The sequence below is a fragment of the Lithobates pipiens genome, unplaced genomic scaffold (genome assembly GCF_037356315.1).
Source record: "Lithobates pipiens isolate NorthernLeopardFrog02 unplaced genomic scaffold, aLitPip1_a1.2 Scaffold_18, whole genome shotgun sequence".
NCBI classification, from domain to species: Eukaryota; Metazoa; Chordata; class Amphibia; order Anura; family Ranidae; genus Lithobates; species Lithobates pipiens.
The window spans coordinates 17,690,778-17,708,610 of record NW_027507758.1 but is presented as its reverse complement, the minus strand read 5'-3'; the positions used below and the strand labels follow the sequence as shown (position 1 = coordinate 17,708,610).

At 48.0% G+C, this 17,833-nt stretch overlaps 1 protein-coding gene across 1 annotated transcript; it reads left to right on the top strand.

Moving 5' to 3' along the window:
• Nucleotides 1-396: 396 nt before the first annotated feature.
• Nucleotides 397-16,145, top strand: HSP90AB1 (heat shock protein 90 alpha family class B member 1). Its single transcript, XM_077485407.1, has 12 exons — nt 397-557; nt 3,947-4,093; nt 4,206-4,412; nt 4,494-4,653; nt 6,569-6,702; nt 8,085-8,396; nt 8,537-8,702; nt 10,243-10,433; nt 11,949-12,096; nt 12,689-12,957; nt 13,092-13,425; nt 15,483-16,145. Exons 2-12 carry the CDS (start codon nt 3,947-3,949, stop codon nt 15,590-15,592), a joined length of 2,178 nt encoding a protein of 725 aa, XP_077341533.1. The 5' UTR covers nt 397-557; the 3' UTR covers nt 15,593-16,145.
• The last annotated feature ends 1,688 nt before the right edge of the window (nt 16,146-17,833 follow it).

The window sequence follows — 17,833 nt, the reverse complement described above, 5'->3', positions numbered from 1 at the left end:
TTTATTCGTTATTGTGGGGCGGGGTCTTCTTTGGCACTTGCCAAGCCTGTAAGGGGCGGGGCAGACCGAATATGACAAGCACCAATAGGGCGTAGGGGGCGGAGTATCTCTGTGCCTTAGAAGCAATGGGGAGGGGGCGGTCTGTGTCCTATTTTTCCCAGGGCGTAGAGGGGCGGGGTTTTTGCCACCCTGCGCCCCGCCTCTGACGCGCGTATTATTCCCGCTCTATACAGGAAGTAAAGGGCGGGATTCTCTCAGCAAATGACGGGCAGGCGGTAGTCCCGCCCTCTTTACGTTAACATGGCGTTGGGGGGGCGGGAAGCGCCAAGCCCCGCCCCCTCCGCTGTAGAGCCTGTGAGGTGGGCGGAATGATGTAGATCCGGCTGCTGATCCAGTCCCCGCCCCCTTTCCCCCCACTGTGTAATGCCGGGGGTGGGCGGAAGGATACGCCGCGTAGTGCTCCGCCCGGGATATATAAGGCGCCGGCTCCGTACTGCGGCCTCTTCATTCATTCGGTCGCTCTGTCAGTCGGTGACTCGCAGTTTCCAGCTATCAAGGTACGGGGGCCTCTCAGCGGCCGAGCCATGTGAGCCGGGCCTGTGGAGGGGCACAGACCGGAGAGGAGGGTGTAGGCGAAGGGTGGGGGGGTGATGGAAGCTTCTGGAAGGTTGGAGGAGGAGGAGGGGGGCACGTGCTGGGCGGCCGCCATGTTGTGCAGTGACGTCATTCAGCGTGACTCGGCTTTCTGTTGGGGGGGGATTGGTGGTTGCCCCTAGAAGCCTGTCGACATCCTTTTCTGGTTGCTAGGAGCAACAGCTATATGACCATCCCAGAAGGGGGGGCAATGAGGGGCCTTGTCTTGTCTGGGAGAGGTAGGGTTCAGTGGTTGTGGGGGGCCTTTCAGTTTCATGGCCTCCTTTTAGTTTCTAGGGACACTAGCTGAGTGGTTGCTAGCAGCAACAGCTGTGTAACCCAACCTTGGTGAAACTGAAAGGCATCCATAACCACTGAACCCTACCTCTCCCAGACAAGGCCCCTCCCTTTTCCCTTCAGGGATGGTCACATAGCTGTTGCCCCTAGCAACCAGAGGATGCTATGTGACCCACCCTTGAAGGGCTCTGTTTGGAAGACAGGGTGGGTTCACTGGTTATGGAGGCCCTTCAGTGAGGTTGGGTACTCAGCTGTTGCTGCTAGCAACCAGATAGCTGTTGCCCCTAGCAACCAGAGGATGCTATCTGGTTGACAGGACCAACAGCTATGTGACCCTCCCTTAGGGAAGTGCCCCCATAACCAGTGAACCCACCCTGTCTTCCAGACATGGCCCTTCAATGGTGGGTCACATAGTTGTTGCCCCTAGCAACCAGATGATGCTATGTGACCCACCCTGGAAGGGTCATGTCTGGAAGACAGGGTGGGTTCATTGGCCATGGGGGGGGTCCCTTCAGTGTCTGAGGGGAAAGTCACATAGCTGTTGCTCTGAGCAACTGGACAGCTGTTGCCTCTAGCAACCAGAGGTTGAGGATGCTATTTGAACCTGCCCTCGAGGAGGAGGTCCATGTCTGGTAAACAGGGTGGGTTCAGTGGTTATGGGGACCCCTCAGTGTCTTCAGGCTTCTGATTGGCTGATCAGTTATGGGACTTCTTACTTGTTTGGTGTCTCGGCTGATGGACAATGTCAATATCCCCCTCTTATCTGTAGATGGTGCGCTCCGCTGTAGCGGTTCTTTGTTGTCGGGGGTCTGGACTCGGCGATGGGGGATTTTAGGGGGTACATTGTGACTTTGGTGTGAATATTTGAGGGGGTTTGGCTTGTGGGCAACTTGATGGTAAGGTGCTTGGAGTGATGCCGGTGGTACAATGCTGGGGGGTGGGGGAGCACTGCAGGTGAGCTGTTAGAGAACCACGGATGAGGCTCGTGGTGGGATATTGTGAGGAACGTGCAGCTTGGGGAGGACACGGGTGACATGGGCTGCTGTGGTGAGATGCGTGGATCAGGGTCAAGCAGATCGATGCCATTGGGCACGATGTGAGGGTTGGGGGTTAAGCAGAGGGACGTCTTGGGTTATGTAAGGAGAAGAGCGATGCTGTGGGCAAGACCTAAGGGTTGGGGGGAGGGGGGGCAGAGGGATACTTTGGATGGCAGAAGAAAGCTGTGGGCAAAACCTGCAGTTTAATGGGGGGGGTGCAGAGGGTTGCCTTTGGTGTGTCAGTGGGTGACGCAAGGAGCAGAGGGATGCTTTTGGACAAGATCTGCAGGTTGTGGAGAGCAGAGGGGTGCCTTGGGTGATGCAGGGAGCCTGTGGGCAAGATGCGTGTGTTGTGGTGAGCAGCGGGATGCCCTTGGGCTGGGGCAGCCATGAGTGATGTAGTGGGCAAGAGGCACGAGCTGTAATGAGTAGCGGGACGCCTTGGGTTGGGATGGAGTGACATAAGCAGAGGGGTGGGTAGAGGGATGCCTTGGGTGATGTAAGAAGTAGAAGGGTGGGTTGGGGTGAGCAGAGGGATGCTGTGGGTAAGATGTGCAGGTTGGGGCAGCCATGAGTCAGGTGATGTGAGAAGTAGAGGGATGCCTTGGCTGACAGGAGGAGCAGATGGAAGCTGTGGGCAAGACCTATAGGTTGGGGTGAGCAGAGGGACCACTTGGGTGATGTAGGGAGCAGAGGGATGGTGTGGACAAGATGCTTATGTTGGGGCAGCAATACTGATGTAGGGAGCAGGGGGAAGCTGTGGGTGAGATGTACAGGTCGGGGTGAGCAGGGGGCACGCAGTGGGTTGTGGCGGCAATGGGTGACGTAAGGAGCAGAAGGGTGCTGTGGGTCAGGGGTGAGCAGGGTAACGCATTAGGTGAGACTTGGGTGAAGGGCGCAGTGGGTTGGGCACAGCGCAGAAGGATGCCATGGGAAAGATGCTCGGGTGAGCAGAGGGATGCTGTGGATGAGATGCATGCGGATGTCCTAAGGCTTCGTACAGTATTCTGCCGCAGAGGCCTATACGGATGTCGTATGCGAAGGACCAATCAATCTCACCCCCTGCCCCCTCCTGTTTGCCTTTGCTGTATCTTCCTGTCACTGTACACCTTTCTTTGTATCCTGCCCTGCCCCCATTCTACAGTGACGCTGCACCCTCCATCTCTGTATGTCTCCTGTCCATCATTGCAGTTGCATCCTCTTGTCTCTAACCCCCCCCTGCAGTTATTAGACCGATCCCTGAACAATGGCAGCTGTGTAAAGCAGATGGCCGGGATCGGAGAACAATGACCATCCAGACACGGCTTGCACCTGTCGCGACCTGTACAAATCCTTCACTGAAAGGGGACTAGTTGGCATGGAAACAGGAGTGCCTGTTGACGTCTTGAAGATGCAGGTTTTGGGGCAGCCATGTTCCTCAGTGACTCAGCAAAGTAATTGGGATTGTTGCTGACCGGCCATCAAATTCCAACTACCTGACTGCTATGCTCATTGGGGAAGGCAGACGTCCTTCACCTTCCTGTTGTGAAGTCCTTAGTCATTTTAATGATGTGAGGTGACCACCATAACGACCAGGTAGCTGTTCTCTCTGGACTGATCCTCTTGGTAGAGATAGAAGGATGCGGACCGCAGATCCAGAACTTGACCTTCAAGTCCATGGTGGTGGTATCTCTAGGCCTCCATCCTAGATACAAGTCGGTCTCGCTGCCACAGCTTTTTGTAATTGTCCTTTCCCGGTACCCAAAACCTTACCACCAGCTCTTCCCATAGACTTCTGTGGCCCCATCAACCAATACAGAAGACTACGAATCTGTCGACTCGAGATTCTAGTACAGGATCAGATTGGCTGTTGGTGGAATGTGGAGAATGTTCCATTCTAACTGTCCCTTTCTTGCACTAAAAATAGTCGGCTTGGTCTGGTTATCTTCTGGCAGTTGGTGACTTGTTTCCAGTGTGATAATCAAATTGTCTTTCCCCAGATGCCAGAAGAAGTCTGTCATGGCGAGGAGGATGTGGAGACCTTTGCATTCCAGGCTGAGATTGCTCAGCTTATGTCCTTAATCATCAACACCTTCTACTCCAACAAAGAAATCTTCCTGCGAGAGCTGATCTCCAATGCCTCTGATGTAAGTCTGCCTCTCTGTATTGGGTGGGTGGGGAGTCTACCACAGTTGTGACCCCCCATGTTCTCATTGACCATTGCCTTTTTTTTTTTTTTTTTTTTTTTTTTTTTTTCAGGCCCTGGACAAGATCCGCTATGAGAGCCTTACAGATCCCTCCAAGCTGGACAGTGGAAAGGAGCTCAAAATCGACATCACCCCCAACCGTCTTGAGCGTACCCTGACCTTGGTGGATACAGGCATTGGAATGACAAAGGCCGACCTCATCAACAACCTGGGAACCATCGCTAAGTCTGGCACCAAGGCTTTTATGGAGGCCCTGCAGGTACTGGGAGTAACTTTAGCTGACTTATCATGATCCCTGAGTGTGATCTCCACACTAACCACGTCTTCCTCCTTCCTGTAGGCTGGAGCAGACATCTCCATGATTGGTCAGTTTGGTGTTGGTTTCTACTCTGCTTACCTGGTGGCAGAGAAGGTTGTGGTGATCACTAAACACAATGACGATGAGCAGTACGCTTGGGAATCCTCTGCCGGCGGATCCTTCACTGTTAAGGTCGACCACGGTAAGTAGCTTTGCCATTGGTGCACGCTGACCCTGTAAGGGGGGGGGTTGCTTATTCCTCAGTGGGTCTCTTGCCTTTAATACCCTGAGGAACTCTAAACATGGCTCTTATGGCTTCTTGAGCCCAAAGCTAAGGGGGTATGGGATAGACATGTGAAATTCATTAGGAAATATCCAAATTAACAAACCTGTTAAACAATTTTTTTTTTTTTTTTTTTTTTTTATCTGAAGTTGACTGACTATATTGGTATTGGCATTTCCTTTCAAATTTGACAACGCAATGAATACAAATTTATCAGAACTTGCAAATTAGCCGAAATAACAAATGCTGCATTTCAATCAATGGACCGTAACAAATTACATTTTTTATTACGGTCCATTCATTTAAATGCGGCATTCCGTGTTTCAGCTAATTTGTAACTTGGAATACATTTTTATTCATTACATTGACAGCCAAATTTGAAAGGAAATACCAATACCTATAATTGGTGTTTTGGCGTTCAGATTTTCAGGTCCACTAACAAATCACCTGAAAAACTACTTCAGCAAGCCACCCCTTCTGTCCCTCATCTACTAGATGTGGCTGTGCCTACTGAACAGTAAACAAGTTCAGGACTGCATAGTGGAAATTACAGAAGTGATAGACATGGCTGGATCTAGTGGCAGGTTTTGGAGGGCTGTCCCAACACCTCCCCAGGCTCCACCTCACATCTTTGTACTGCACACAAGCAGTGCAGCTTTCCTCGCACACAGCTCAGATCGGTTCTTGCAGACAGCCTTTATCTGCACTGGGTAGCTGCCTGCTATGCTGCAAAGCTTTGCTTTTTTATTTTTTTTCTGCAGTATAGCAGGCAGCTACAGTGTGCTGATGGAGACTGTTGGTAAGAATTGATCTGAGCTGCGTATGGGGAGGGGGGGGGGGAGACAGCCCAAATCTAACATCAATTGGGGAGGCGAGGGGTGAATCGCAACACAAGATTCTGGATTCTCATGCCAACAGAACTCCCCAACCCCCCCACAGGTATTTACCCCAATTGAACAGTGTGCACTTACAGGGCTAGGAAGATATTTTTTATCTTGGCAGCTCACAGGGGATAGGATGCAGCTAAAAAATTGAAACATACTTTTAAACTTCGTTTAGTGGACAGAACACACTTGATGGGTGCCTGAAAAATGCATTCTGCAGCAGTGATGTCTAGAATCTTCACGCCTCACCTCTTCCTTGCTGCATGAGCCCTTACTCCATTGGGGCACTAAGCTTCTGGGTATGGGTGAGCATGTGACCGCCATGTGTAACAGTGCTTGGCTTTTTTTTTGGCGGTTAGTTGCCAGGCCCAGATATGAAGATTATGCAAAAAAAGGCAACCACCCCAACCTAGAACTGTTCTTTGCAGTAAGGTGCACAAGGGCAACACGCATCACAAACAAGTTTTCCCAGCAGACTTGCCTGCCAGCCTGCAAAACCAACAAATTGGTCCTACAGTTTGTAAAAACAAAAGGATTTTTGCACATGCATAAGCCACAGTACTCGGGTTGAGGGACCTGCGCGGTACTGCGGTCCAAATTCTAAAGTTGCATAGCCTTCATTATAGGAGAATGTATGCCTGGAGGGAGCCCACCCCTCAAAGGCACAGAGATGCACATGACTCCCAGCAAAGGCATCCAGTGCGTCCCCTGCACCCAATTGGGGGTGAGGAATTCAGGACAGAATGACAATGTGATCTCTGGTCCAGGCTGTTCACAGGATAGTGGTGGGGGGTGTTGAATGGTGTTGCTCAACGTCTGTCTATTGGGAATGCCTAACTATTTTTGCATTAGCATGTTAGCCTTAGCATCCCACCACATGCTCTTTCATCATGTACCTTGCCCTATTGAAAATGGGAGCTTGTCAACAACCTGCCTCTTTCCTGTCCCAGGTGAACCCATGGGCCGTGGCACCAAAGTCATCCTGCACATGAAGGAGGACCAGTTGGAGTACCTGGAGGAGAAGAGAGTAAAGGAGGTGGTGAAGAAACACTCTCAATTCATCGGCTATCCCATCACACTCTATGTAAGTGTCCCCTTCTGAAATGGGGCTGTATAGGATTACACACAGTGTAAAACGATGGATTTTATCAAATTTTGTAACCGGCCACATTCCTAGTGTAGAACAGTCTTTCCTAATCTTTAACATGGAGGAACCCTTGAAATAACTGTTCAGTCTTGAACACCTGCTAATGACTAGATCTACAGCTATAAACACCGGGGGGGGTGTATTTACTAAGTGCAAGTAGACTATGCAGTTGCTCCAAAGCTTGGTAAACAAGGGGAGCTCTGATTTTCATCATCTAATGTGCAAGAAAAACACTTTTTTGTATTTTCCTTGCATGGGATTGGATAGTCTTTGCAAAGTGAAGTTTTGCCTCACTAAGCTGTGGAGCAGCTAAACTTGCAAATTGCACAATACGTTTTTGTCTTTAGTAAATCACCCCCATGGTGTAATAGTCATTGGGAAGAATTCCCCCCCTTAAAACTAGCTAAAAAAAATCATAATCTTGAAAAGCAGACATTAAAAACTCTAGCTACCTCTGAAGGAACTCTAGGATTCAACAGAACTCTGGTTTCGAGGCTGGTATAGAAGAGTGCAACTGAACTCTTTTTAGCCCCTTAAAAGTAACCTAATTGGAAGATGTAGGTCATCGCTCTTCATTGCCTCTACACTGAAGCCAACAATGGGATATGACCCCCCAACTCCAAAGATGGGGTCCAGTTCCTCCCAATGACCATGATGGGGTGTTAATTTCCACTGCCAAAGGGACCTTCTCTTCCCTGGCCCTTCGTTTAGAAAGTTTGCGATTGGGAATCTGTCCAATGGCCTCAAACACTTCACAAATTTTAAGCACTTTAAGACTGGGTAATGTGTACATCATCCAGTCTAAGTGGTTTATATACCAAGATACCTGCTGCTAGAGGCAACCGTGGTCCCCCCCCCCAATTGGTTATCCCAGTGGCTAATTGGGTCCCCTTCCCACCACCCTCCGGGCCCTCCTGTCCAACTGCAAAACCCAGGACTGAAGCTGGGTGATTCCACCGGCTTACGATGGAGGTGATCTGGGACCAGGTTTTTCCCTGATCATTTCTGATCTAAGCAGCTGGAAATGACCAATATTTTGTCACTTCCAGTTTCCCCATGTAAAAAGCATAATCCAATTTATCTTGGTTCAATCTTGTGATTTAAGGGCAGAGGAGAAATCTAGATTCTAAAACTCCTGATGTCTCAGTAAAAAGGACCTGTCACTGGTTATTGCTATCACAAGAGATATTTACAGTCCCAATGGTAAACTGTAAAAATAAAATCTAATAAAACAAAGTGAAATGCCATATTTAATATGGGAAGGGGCTGTAGAGGAGATTAAGTGATTCTATACTGATGTCTTCTGTTCATCCTGGCAGCTGGAGAAGGAACGGGACAAGGAGATAAGTGACGATGAGGCTGACGCTGAGGAGGAGAAGGAAGAGGAGAAAAAAGATGAAGAAGCCAGTGAAGACAAACCCAAGATAGAAGATGTGGGCTCTGATGAGGAAGAGGAGGCAAAGGACAAAAAGAAAAAGACCAAGAAGATTAAAGAGAAATACATTGACCAAGAGGAACTGAACAAGACCAAACCAATCTGGACTCGCAATCCCGATGACATCAGCCAGGAAGAGTATGGAGAATTCTACAAGAGTCTGACCAATGACTGGGAGGACCATCTGGCTGTTAAGGTAAGGGGTGTGTGACCTCTATGTGGAGGGCTAATCTCTGCATATCCATCCAGTACCTATGCTTCAAAGATGTGGGCACAAATGCCATAGCCCAAGTGTGCACCTTGATACTCATCTTACTCTTCCAATTCTTTCTCCAGCACTTTTCTGTGGAGGGTCAGTTGGAATTCCGCGCCCTTCTCTTCATTCCACGTCGCGCTCCCTTTGACCTGTTTGAGAACAAGAAGAAAAAGAACAACATCAAGCTGTACGTGCGCAGAGTGTTCATCATGGATAGTTGTGATGAGCTGATCCCAGAGTACTTGAGTAAGTGTTCAGTTATTGCCTTCCCATAGTGCAGTGATGGCAAACCTTGGCACCCCAGATGTTTTGGAACTAATTTCCCATAATGCTCATGCACTCTGCAGTGTAGTTGAGCATCATGGGAAATGTAGTTTCAAAACATCTGGGGTGCCAAGGTTCACCATCACAATAGTGGGTCATCTGCTGTTAAAACAGATAATTCTCAGCTCCCTGGGAATTTGCCCCTCTACAATAGAACCCTTATGTAAGGCTTGGCTCGCATCTATGCAGATTTGCGGCTGATGTCTTTTCTGGTGAGTTTCATTTTTGAACATGCCGTTTTTATGAATCTGCATTTTAAACTGTGCTTTTGGAATAAGACCACCCCCTCAATATCTCTCAGGACTTGGCTTTTTGTGTTAGACTGCAATGGACCTGCAACAAAAATGCAAGTGTGCTTTTTTTATATTTTTTAAGCTTTTTTGCCAATAGGAAAACGGCTCTGGTCATGTAGTGCTACTTTGCAACTCTACACTGTGGTACTCAAGTAGCATCAAAGTAGTACAGGATCCTTTGTCTCCAAAGTCGCATGTTATGGTTGGTGGTAGTTGGCACTAACCCACGATGTTGGACACGCAAGGGTTCCTGCACTAATTTGATGCAACTTTCATGCTACTTGAGTGCCGGTGTATAGTCGCACTACATGAACAGAACTCATACTTTCCTATTGGCTTAAAAGGGTAAAAAATTTGTTTTTTTTTTTTTTGTTTTTTTGCAGGTCATTGAATTCTATTACACGCAAAGTGCTGCAGGGAAAAGTCGCTTACCCTTTCCAAAAAAACCTATGGCTCACAATGCAGTTGTGAATTGGAGCCATATGAGTCAATGTTAAATGGGCTGTAGTGTGCTTCTGCAAAGCAAGGGTAAGACCCCATTCACACCTGAGTGTTTTGTAGCTTGACGCCTGAAGCTACAAAACGCTGGAGGGGAAAATCCATTATTCTAAATGGAGATGGTTCACATCTCCACTCCAAGTCGCCTGAAGCTCAAACAAGTTCCGGACCCTTTTTTGTCGCGAATCGGGCTGATTTGGGTGTTTTTCTTCAACATTGGTGACCTTTTGCCCTGCACATATTCGCGGTAAAAAAACGCTTAAACGCTGCTCAAATGTGAATGCAGCCTAAAGTGTAAAAGCAACTGATCAGCAGGGGTTTTTTAACTCTAGGTCATGATCATCCATCCTTTGCTACTTGGCAGTCTGCCTGGAACAAACCTGAGACTCCTTAATGCTCACGTTTGTTCTAGGTCACTGTGAAGATGCTGATGAAAGGCCTTCATTAGATGGGTTGATTAGATTGCTCCAGGATTGTGGACTCAATGTTTTGAGTAGATTTGTACTTGTAATTTTGAGGTATACTTGCCCCCCCCCCCCTTTTTTTTTTTTTTTTTTTTTTTTCACATCTAACCCAGTAGCCTGTCACGTAGGTGTTGCTCCCCTCCATCTGAAGATGCTTTCATTTTGTCCTGGAGAGGGCAACCTAACTTTATTTTTTATTTTTGTCAGACTTTGTCCGTGGTGTGGTGGACTCCGAGGACCTTCCTCTGAACATCTCCCGAGAGATGCTGCAACAGAGTAAAATCCTGAAGGTCATTCGTAAGAACATCGTGAAGAAATGTCTGGAGCTCTTCTCTGAGCTGGCAGATGACAAGGAGAACTACAAGAAGTTCTATGAGGCTTTCTCCAAGAACCTGAAGGTGAGCTTAAGGGGGCTTGTGCTTTTAAAAGGCATAAATGGATTGTTATAATCATGGTGGCACCTTACCTCTAATGTTATAAATTGAAACCATTACTCAGCAAATGGTAGTTTTTTGTTTGGGCTCCTGTACTGAAACTGCTTACTGATTTCACTGCCCACTGTGGCAAATTTAACTAAAACTGGAGCATGCTAAATCTGGTTTCTCTGCAGAGCTTCACCAATCTGCTTCCAGGTTTTATTACCAAAGCTTATTTGCACAAGCTAGAAGCTGGCTACCATGCACAGCTGCACCTGACTTTACACTCTAGTCTTAGTAAATCAACCCCCCATATGCGTTAGAAGCTGTAGCAAGTTGGGTATTCCGCCTCATTTCCTGGATGAGCATACTGCATTGTGTCCCTGGTCCCATCCTTTCCATTCATTGGATTTTGGCTTGATTTGATCATGGAGGCTCAGCAACACATTTAAGTGATTTGAAGGCTCTCACTAGGAAGGTCCTTCTCCAAACTGACTCGCCCCTGAAGGTGGTTAATTGCATACCTCAAAGAGCCAGCCCACTGCTTCGATTGGCTAAGGGCTCTTGAGTACTGAGGCAGGATGCTGTGACATTGGTAAGCTATGTACAGCACCCCTAAAGTGGCTGTAAACCCTTACAACACACTTTGACCTACAGGTAAGCCTAGATTAAGGCTTGCCTGTAGGGCCAAGAAATCTCCTAAACAATTTAGTGAAAGACAGGCACTAGACAGCGGTGCACTGAGCGCGGCACCATCGACTAATATGCTGCGTGTGGCAGCGCATGTGCGGCAGTGACATCATCGCGGCTTCGCCGAATGACAGCGGTGGAGCAGCGAGACCCACCAAGAAGATGGATGCTCGGAACTACAGGGGACAGCGGTGACTTCGCTGGCTCCTGTGTCAGGTAAGTGACACATAATGGACTACTATGTGATACATAGTAGTCCATTATGCTTTACCTTTGCAGGGAATGTAAGAATAAGTAAACTTATCAGGGTTTACTTCCTCTTTAACCAGCAATGATCTGCCTGCATTGCATAGACCCAGTGACTGAGTCTTCGATAAGCTATGTGGTGAAACGGCCTGTTGCTGAAAGGGGGGCAAAGAGCAATATGGGGCAAAATAAGGAGAACAGACCTTTTAACAATTGTCCTCAAACAGGTGTCCCTGTTGAAGAATTCTCCTTTACTGCTGTTCTGGTGATGACTTTATTTTGGATTGTTCCTTTTATTTCTAGTGACAATTCACCTAGAGGGTGGTGTGTCTCAACACTTCTATGTAAAATAAGGGTGTGAAGATTTGACTCTTGCAGCCCCCCATATATCACCCTTGACTTTCCAATATTAATGTTAAAAATCTTGTGCTGTGTGGGAGAGCCCTTCATAGGCTAAATCTATACACTGACCAGTGGCGTGTAGGTTTATCTAATAGGACGCTTCCCATTGGGGAGGGCAGGATGTCTTCTGTTGGTCTGATAAACGTTTATTCTTTTTAGCTTGGAATCCATGAAGACTCTACAAACAGGAAGAAGCTGTCTGAACTCCTGAGGTATCACACCTCTCAGACCGGAGACGAGATGGCTTCACTTTCAGAATACGTCTCTCGCATGAAGGAGACTCAGAAGAGCATCTACTACATCACTGGTGAGAATTCTACTGGATGATGAATAAGAAAGATTAGGAGTGGTGATGTAGAATATGGGTATATGCAAGGATAGGGTGAGGAATAAAAATTTTGGGGAGGGGAGCATACAAGATGGTGAAGGATTTGGAGATAGAAGATGGCACAGTAAGGGGTTGAGGGGATAAGGCTAGGGGGCTGGTGAAGGATTTGGGGGGGGGGTGTTGTATGAGCCTGGGGGATATGATGGGGAGGGGAGTAGATGGTGATGAAGGAAAGGTTTAGGGGATATGAGGATAAGGTGGTGATGGAGTAGAGGTAATAAGGATGGGGGGCCGTAAGGGGCTGAAAGAATAGGCCTGGGGGGGTGGCAAAAGATTGGGATATGATGGGGTGGTAAGATTGTGGAAACAAGCCTAGGATGGTGTGGTAAGATTATGGAAGGATTGGGGATATTAGAGTAGGGGGCTAGTGATGGCTTGGGGGATATGAGTAGATGGGGCGGCAAGAGGTTGAGGTGTTGTCAGCTGGAGGGGGGTGGGCTGTGTAAGTTGGGAAAGGCATTTGAGAGAGGATGGGACAGTTGAAAACTGACTTTTGCATTGGATCCTGCAGGGGAGAGCAAGGAACAAGTGGCCAACTCTGCCTTTGTGGAGCGGGTGAGGAAACGTGGCTTCGAGGTGGTCTACATGACTGAACCAATCGATGAGTACTGTGTCCAGCAGCTAAAGGAGTTTGATGGAAAGACCCTGGTGTCTGTAACCAAGGAGGGCCTGGAGCTTCCTGAAGACGATGATGAGAAGAAAAAGATGGAAGAGAACAAGACCAAGTTTGAGGGTCTGTGCAAACTGATGAAAGAAATCTTGGACAAAAAAGTAGAAAAGGTGAGCTGAAGACTGTTCTGTATGGGGGGGGGGGGGGGACTTCTGGTTTAGATGGCACACCTTGTAGTCTTTGGGGTTTTTTTTCGCTGTATCTTCCATTCCAATTAACGCCAATTTAATTTTTCTCTCGGAAGGTAACAGTTTCAAACCGCCTTGTGTCCTCTCCTTGCTGCATTGTCACCAGCACATATGGCTGGACAGCTAACATGGAGCGTATCATGAAGGCCCAGGCTCTTCGGGATAATTCCACCATGGGCTACATGATGGCCAAGAAACACCTGGAGATCAACCCTGAACACCCCATCGTTGAGACCCTGAGACAGAAAGCAGAGGCTGACAAAAATGACAAGGCTGTGAAGGATTTGGTGGTGCTGCTTTTTGAGACCGCACTTCTCTCATCCGGCTTCTCCCTGGATGACCCCCAGACACATTCCAACAGAATCTACAGAATGATCAAACTAGGCTTGGGTAAGTAAATGTGACTATTTGACATGATTTCCCTTGCTGGTGCTGTCTGCTTCTGTGGGGGAGGGGGGGGCACGTCTCCATAGACCCAGCACAGCTTGACCCTGCCCTTTGCTTCCTCACAGCATTTGACAGGAGCCAATTAACAATCTTCCTGCAACATTTCCATTCTCCACAGCACTGTGGAACATGTACATCTTGTCTTTGTGGCATCAACTGACCACATTGTGAGGATGCTGCCTGTCAAATCTGGCTTCTAGTTGGCCAGCCCCGGTCCTCACTAATCAACAACCAGTGTGGATTCTGACCATGTAATCAGCCAGGACCTTGTGAACACATGCAAGCTGAAAGTGGTTGTAAACCCTTACAACACACTTTGACCTACAGGTAAGCCTAGATTAAGGCTTACCTGTAGGTCCAAGAAATATCTCCTAAATCTATATGGATTAGGAGATATTTGCCCGAAGACAGGCACCGCTGTCTATGGCGCATGCGCACGCACTGAGCGCGGCATTTCCAAGAACCGTGTCGGCTCCCGTGCGCCAGCGCGGGATTGACGTCATCGCGGCTTCGCCGAATGACAGCGCCGGAGCTGCGAGACCCCACCGACAACATGGATGCGCCGGACTACAGGGGACAGCGGTGACATTGCTGGCTCCTGTGTCAGGTAAGTGACACATAATGGGGTAGTATGCGATGCATAGTGGTCCATTATGCTTTGCCTTTGCAGGAAATGAAAGAGGAAGTAAACTCATCAGGGTTTACTTCCTCTTGAAGGCTTTAGAGAAATTGCTTTTAGTTTTGTGGAGGCTGCTGTAAATGGTAGAAAACTTCTATTTAAAACAACTGATCGGGTGTGGGCTTCAGCGGACTTTCTCCGCGTGAAGTCCGGCGGACTTGAAAGTAGTTCTGCCCCTCTCCCCAACACCCAACAGCTGCTGACTTTTTTATAAAAAAAAAAACTTTTGCCTGTTTTGTAATCCAGCAATGGATCCACAGCTGGTTCCCTACTGCACATCCTTGAAGAGTGCTGCGATTTCTGAATGGCCTGGGGGGGGGGGGGGAGGCTGAGTGATCTTGTTGCAGGTTCTGGGTTCTCTTGGAAGGGGTGACTGTTAAATGGGTACCCACCCCTCAAAATGTGGCACTGGAGGGGGGAAGAGGCAGATGAGTGGAGCTTCCACTTTTGGGTGCAACTTTTATCTTTAAAGCAGTAAAACTGCCACAAAATTGTGGGAGTCTATGCCTGGAAGTGGGTGCAAATATCTGTCTCAGACGAGTATCTGCACCCCCTGAAAGGTGCTGAATGTGACACCGAGGGGTTCCAAAAAGCGGAGGTTCAATTCTTATGTGAACCTCTGCTTTTAAGACCTAATGTAGTAATATGCACCACATAGTAGCGCTGAGACTTGCCTGCACAGGGCCCACAAGCACATTGCTGTCACGGGTCCCCGACACTTCCATCTTCTGAATGGCCGGGGCTGCAATGATCCCATGTGTAGGCTCGGGAGCCGTGACACGGATATGCCGTCACTGCAGACCACATGCACCGGTGATGTCACCAGCTACATCCCATGTGAATAATGTCTAAATAAAAGTTTAGGTAAGACTTTATTATAAGCTTACCTGTAGTTTACAAGTTAGTGCAGTATAATGCTGTAATTGACAATTCTACTATGAAAGTGGATTTTAAGTCAATTCATTGTATTTGGAAAGTACAGTATATTATGTTACCATAGTATCTAGAATATATCGATTATGCAAAGTGGTTTGGAGGGAAGCTTCAGAATGGCAAAGATGTTTGTTACAAATGATGTGAGTAGACTGCAGTTCCTCCCTAAAATGAATTTTAGCTTTTTTACCAATTGCTTCTGGGCATGTAAGATGAGGGGGTGTTTATTAGATTTTAAAGCATTTCAATATGATTGGACCTCCGCATTTCAAGTCGTGTGTTTTTGGCCAGAGAACTTGTGTAGCTGGATGGTGGGTGATAAGTAAATGTTTTTTATTTTTTTGCTCTCCATGTCCGACTCTGCATAATCACTGCTGTACTCTTGCAGGTATTGACGAAGATGAACCAGCAATTGAGGAAACTACTGCAGCTGTCCCAGAAGAGATCCCCCCTCTGGAGGGTGAGGAAGATGCATCTCGCATGGAAGAAGTGGATTAATATGCTTGGCCCCTTTACCCTCCCCTCCCCCCCCAGCCCCCTCTATCTGTATGTTGTTCCCAGGGAGCTTGCTACTCGGACTCTGGACTAAAAATGATACCCATTACTGGGGGTGTAAAGGGACAGTGGCTGCTAAACCTTCTCTGCCCCCTGGTCAATTTGCACTGCAGTATGCCCCCTGTGGGTTGGGGGGGCTGTAATTTAACCCTGTGCTCCCCTCTGTACACCCCAATTTGTTGCCGGATGTGTGGCACCTCTGCCTGGCACGGCGTGCATTCCCACATGACTGGATTCATAAGCTGCTGGAATGTTCTTCCCCGGCCAGTATGTAAAGTCCTGGTATAGGGACTGTCCATTGTGTATATTTGTAGTGCTTTCCACCTCCATTGCTGGTGCCTGGTCCTTCGCTGCCCCTCACAGTGCCCTCAGGAAGTCCCAGAATGCTCATGTTTTTTGCAGTCACTGCAGATTGTGTTCACCAAACTTTAATTTGTTTTTTCATTTGTTCGTAAACATAAAATACATTATGCAAAATAAAATCCTTTTTACAGTGTCCTCTGCTTTGTCTGTAAAGTTGCTTAACCACTTCAGCCCCAGAAGGATTTAACCCCTCAATAACCAGGTAAATGTTTGTGATACAGCACTGCATTACGTTAAATGACAATTGAGCAGTCGTGCAACGCTGTACCCAAACAAACAATTCCCCACAAATGGCTTTTGGTACTTGATCACATCTGCTGTTTTTTTTTTTTTTTTTTTTTTTTGCACTATAAACAAAGTGACCATTTTGAGAAACTATTTACTTTCTGCTATAATGCATTGCCAAAAAATGTAAACGTTTGTTCCACTTAGGCCAATATGTATTCTACATATTTTTTGGTAAATAACGAAGACCCCTTTTCACACTAAGGTGCTATAGTGCTAAAAATTGCACCTGCAAAGTGCCCTGAAACAGCCGCTGCTATGTCTAGCAGGACATTAAAGCGCAGAGCCACCCTAAAGTGGAGCCTCCGCTCATTGGAACCCTCCCCCCCCCCCCCCCCCGGCGCCACAATTGGCACCTTTCAGGGGGGTGCAGGTACCTGTACAGTACAGGTATCTGCACCCACTTCCGGCATAGATATCGGCAGAATCTACGCCCCTTTCCGCAGGTCCCCCGCTGTCTGCTGGGAAACGTACAGATCCCAGAGACAGCGGGGACCATCCTTATTGCGCAACTCGCGCATGCGCAGTAGGGAACCAGGAAATGAAGCCGAAAGGCTCCACTTCCTGATTCCCATAGCCAAGATGGCGGCGGCAGCACCCGAGAGACGATCGAGAGATCAGCTTCAGGTGCCGACATCGCAGGCGTGCTGGGCCAGTAAGTGTCCTTATAAAAGTCAGCATCTGCAGTATTTGTAGCTGCTGGCTTTTAAAAAAACAAAACGGCAGAACTCTCGCTTTAAACTCCTGCAAGCCGCATTTTTGGAGCGGTGTATACACCACCACTCCTGCCCATTGACATCAATGGGGCAGCGTGGCTATATCGCCAGCAAAGCAGCGCTTTACGGGTGGTTTTGACACTTTTTGGCTACTAGCGGGGGTTAAAACCACCCTGCTAGCAGCCAAATGGTGCCATTTTTACCATGGCACCCGCACTGCCCCAGTGTGAAAGTGGCCTAAGGGTATATTGATTGGATTGCATAAGTTATAGTATCTACAAACCTATGGGATAGATTTATAGACTTTATCGCAAGATTGCAGCGTACAAATCTGACCCCAACACTTTTTGGGGACCAGTGGCACCAATACAGTGATCAGTAGTTAAAAATGCACTGATTACTGTGACTGGCATGGAAGGGGGTTAACATCAGGGGAGATTAAAGGGTTAAATATGTTCCGTATTTGTGTTTTCTTACTGTGTGGGAAGTATTGACAAGAACACGGCTCACTGTTTCCGATTTACCAGGAACAGCAGATCCCCCCCCCCCCCCCCCCTCCATGTTCTTCCCCTATCAAAATGGATCTGCCTTGTTTATGGTTGGGGGGGGGGGGGGTTTAGAGAAGACTGCTGGGGGTGCCTGCCTAGGTCACGAGATTGGTAATCAATTCAGTATTACTACAGGTACTGTTCTGCCACAAATGTCTTTCTGCTGAAATTTGAAGCAGTGTACCACACTTTACTGTAATCAAAGGCCTCTACATTGCCTGCCTGGTGGAAGGGACTTTCAGCTAGCACCAGATTGGTGGTTTCAGTGGCTG

Excerpts from the sequence above, each read along its gene's own strand:
- HSP90AB1 (XM_077485407.1), top strand. The coding sequence starts at position 3,947 with ATGCCAGAAGAAGTCTGTCATGGCGAGGAGGATGTGGAGACCTTTGCA. Across the intron at positions 4,094-4,205 it reads TGATCTCCAATGCCTCTGAT|GCCCTGGACAAGATCCGCTA; the intron begins GTAAGTCTGCCT and ends TTTTTTTTTCAG. Across the intron at positions 8,397-8,536 it reads AGGACCATCTGGCTGTTAAG|CACTTTTCTGTGGAGGGTCA; the intron begins GTAAGGGGTGTG and ends TTCTTTCTCCAG.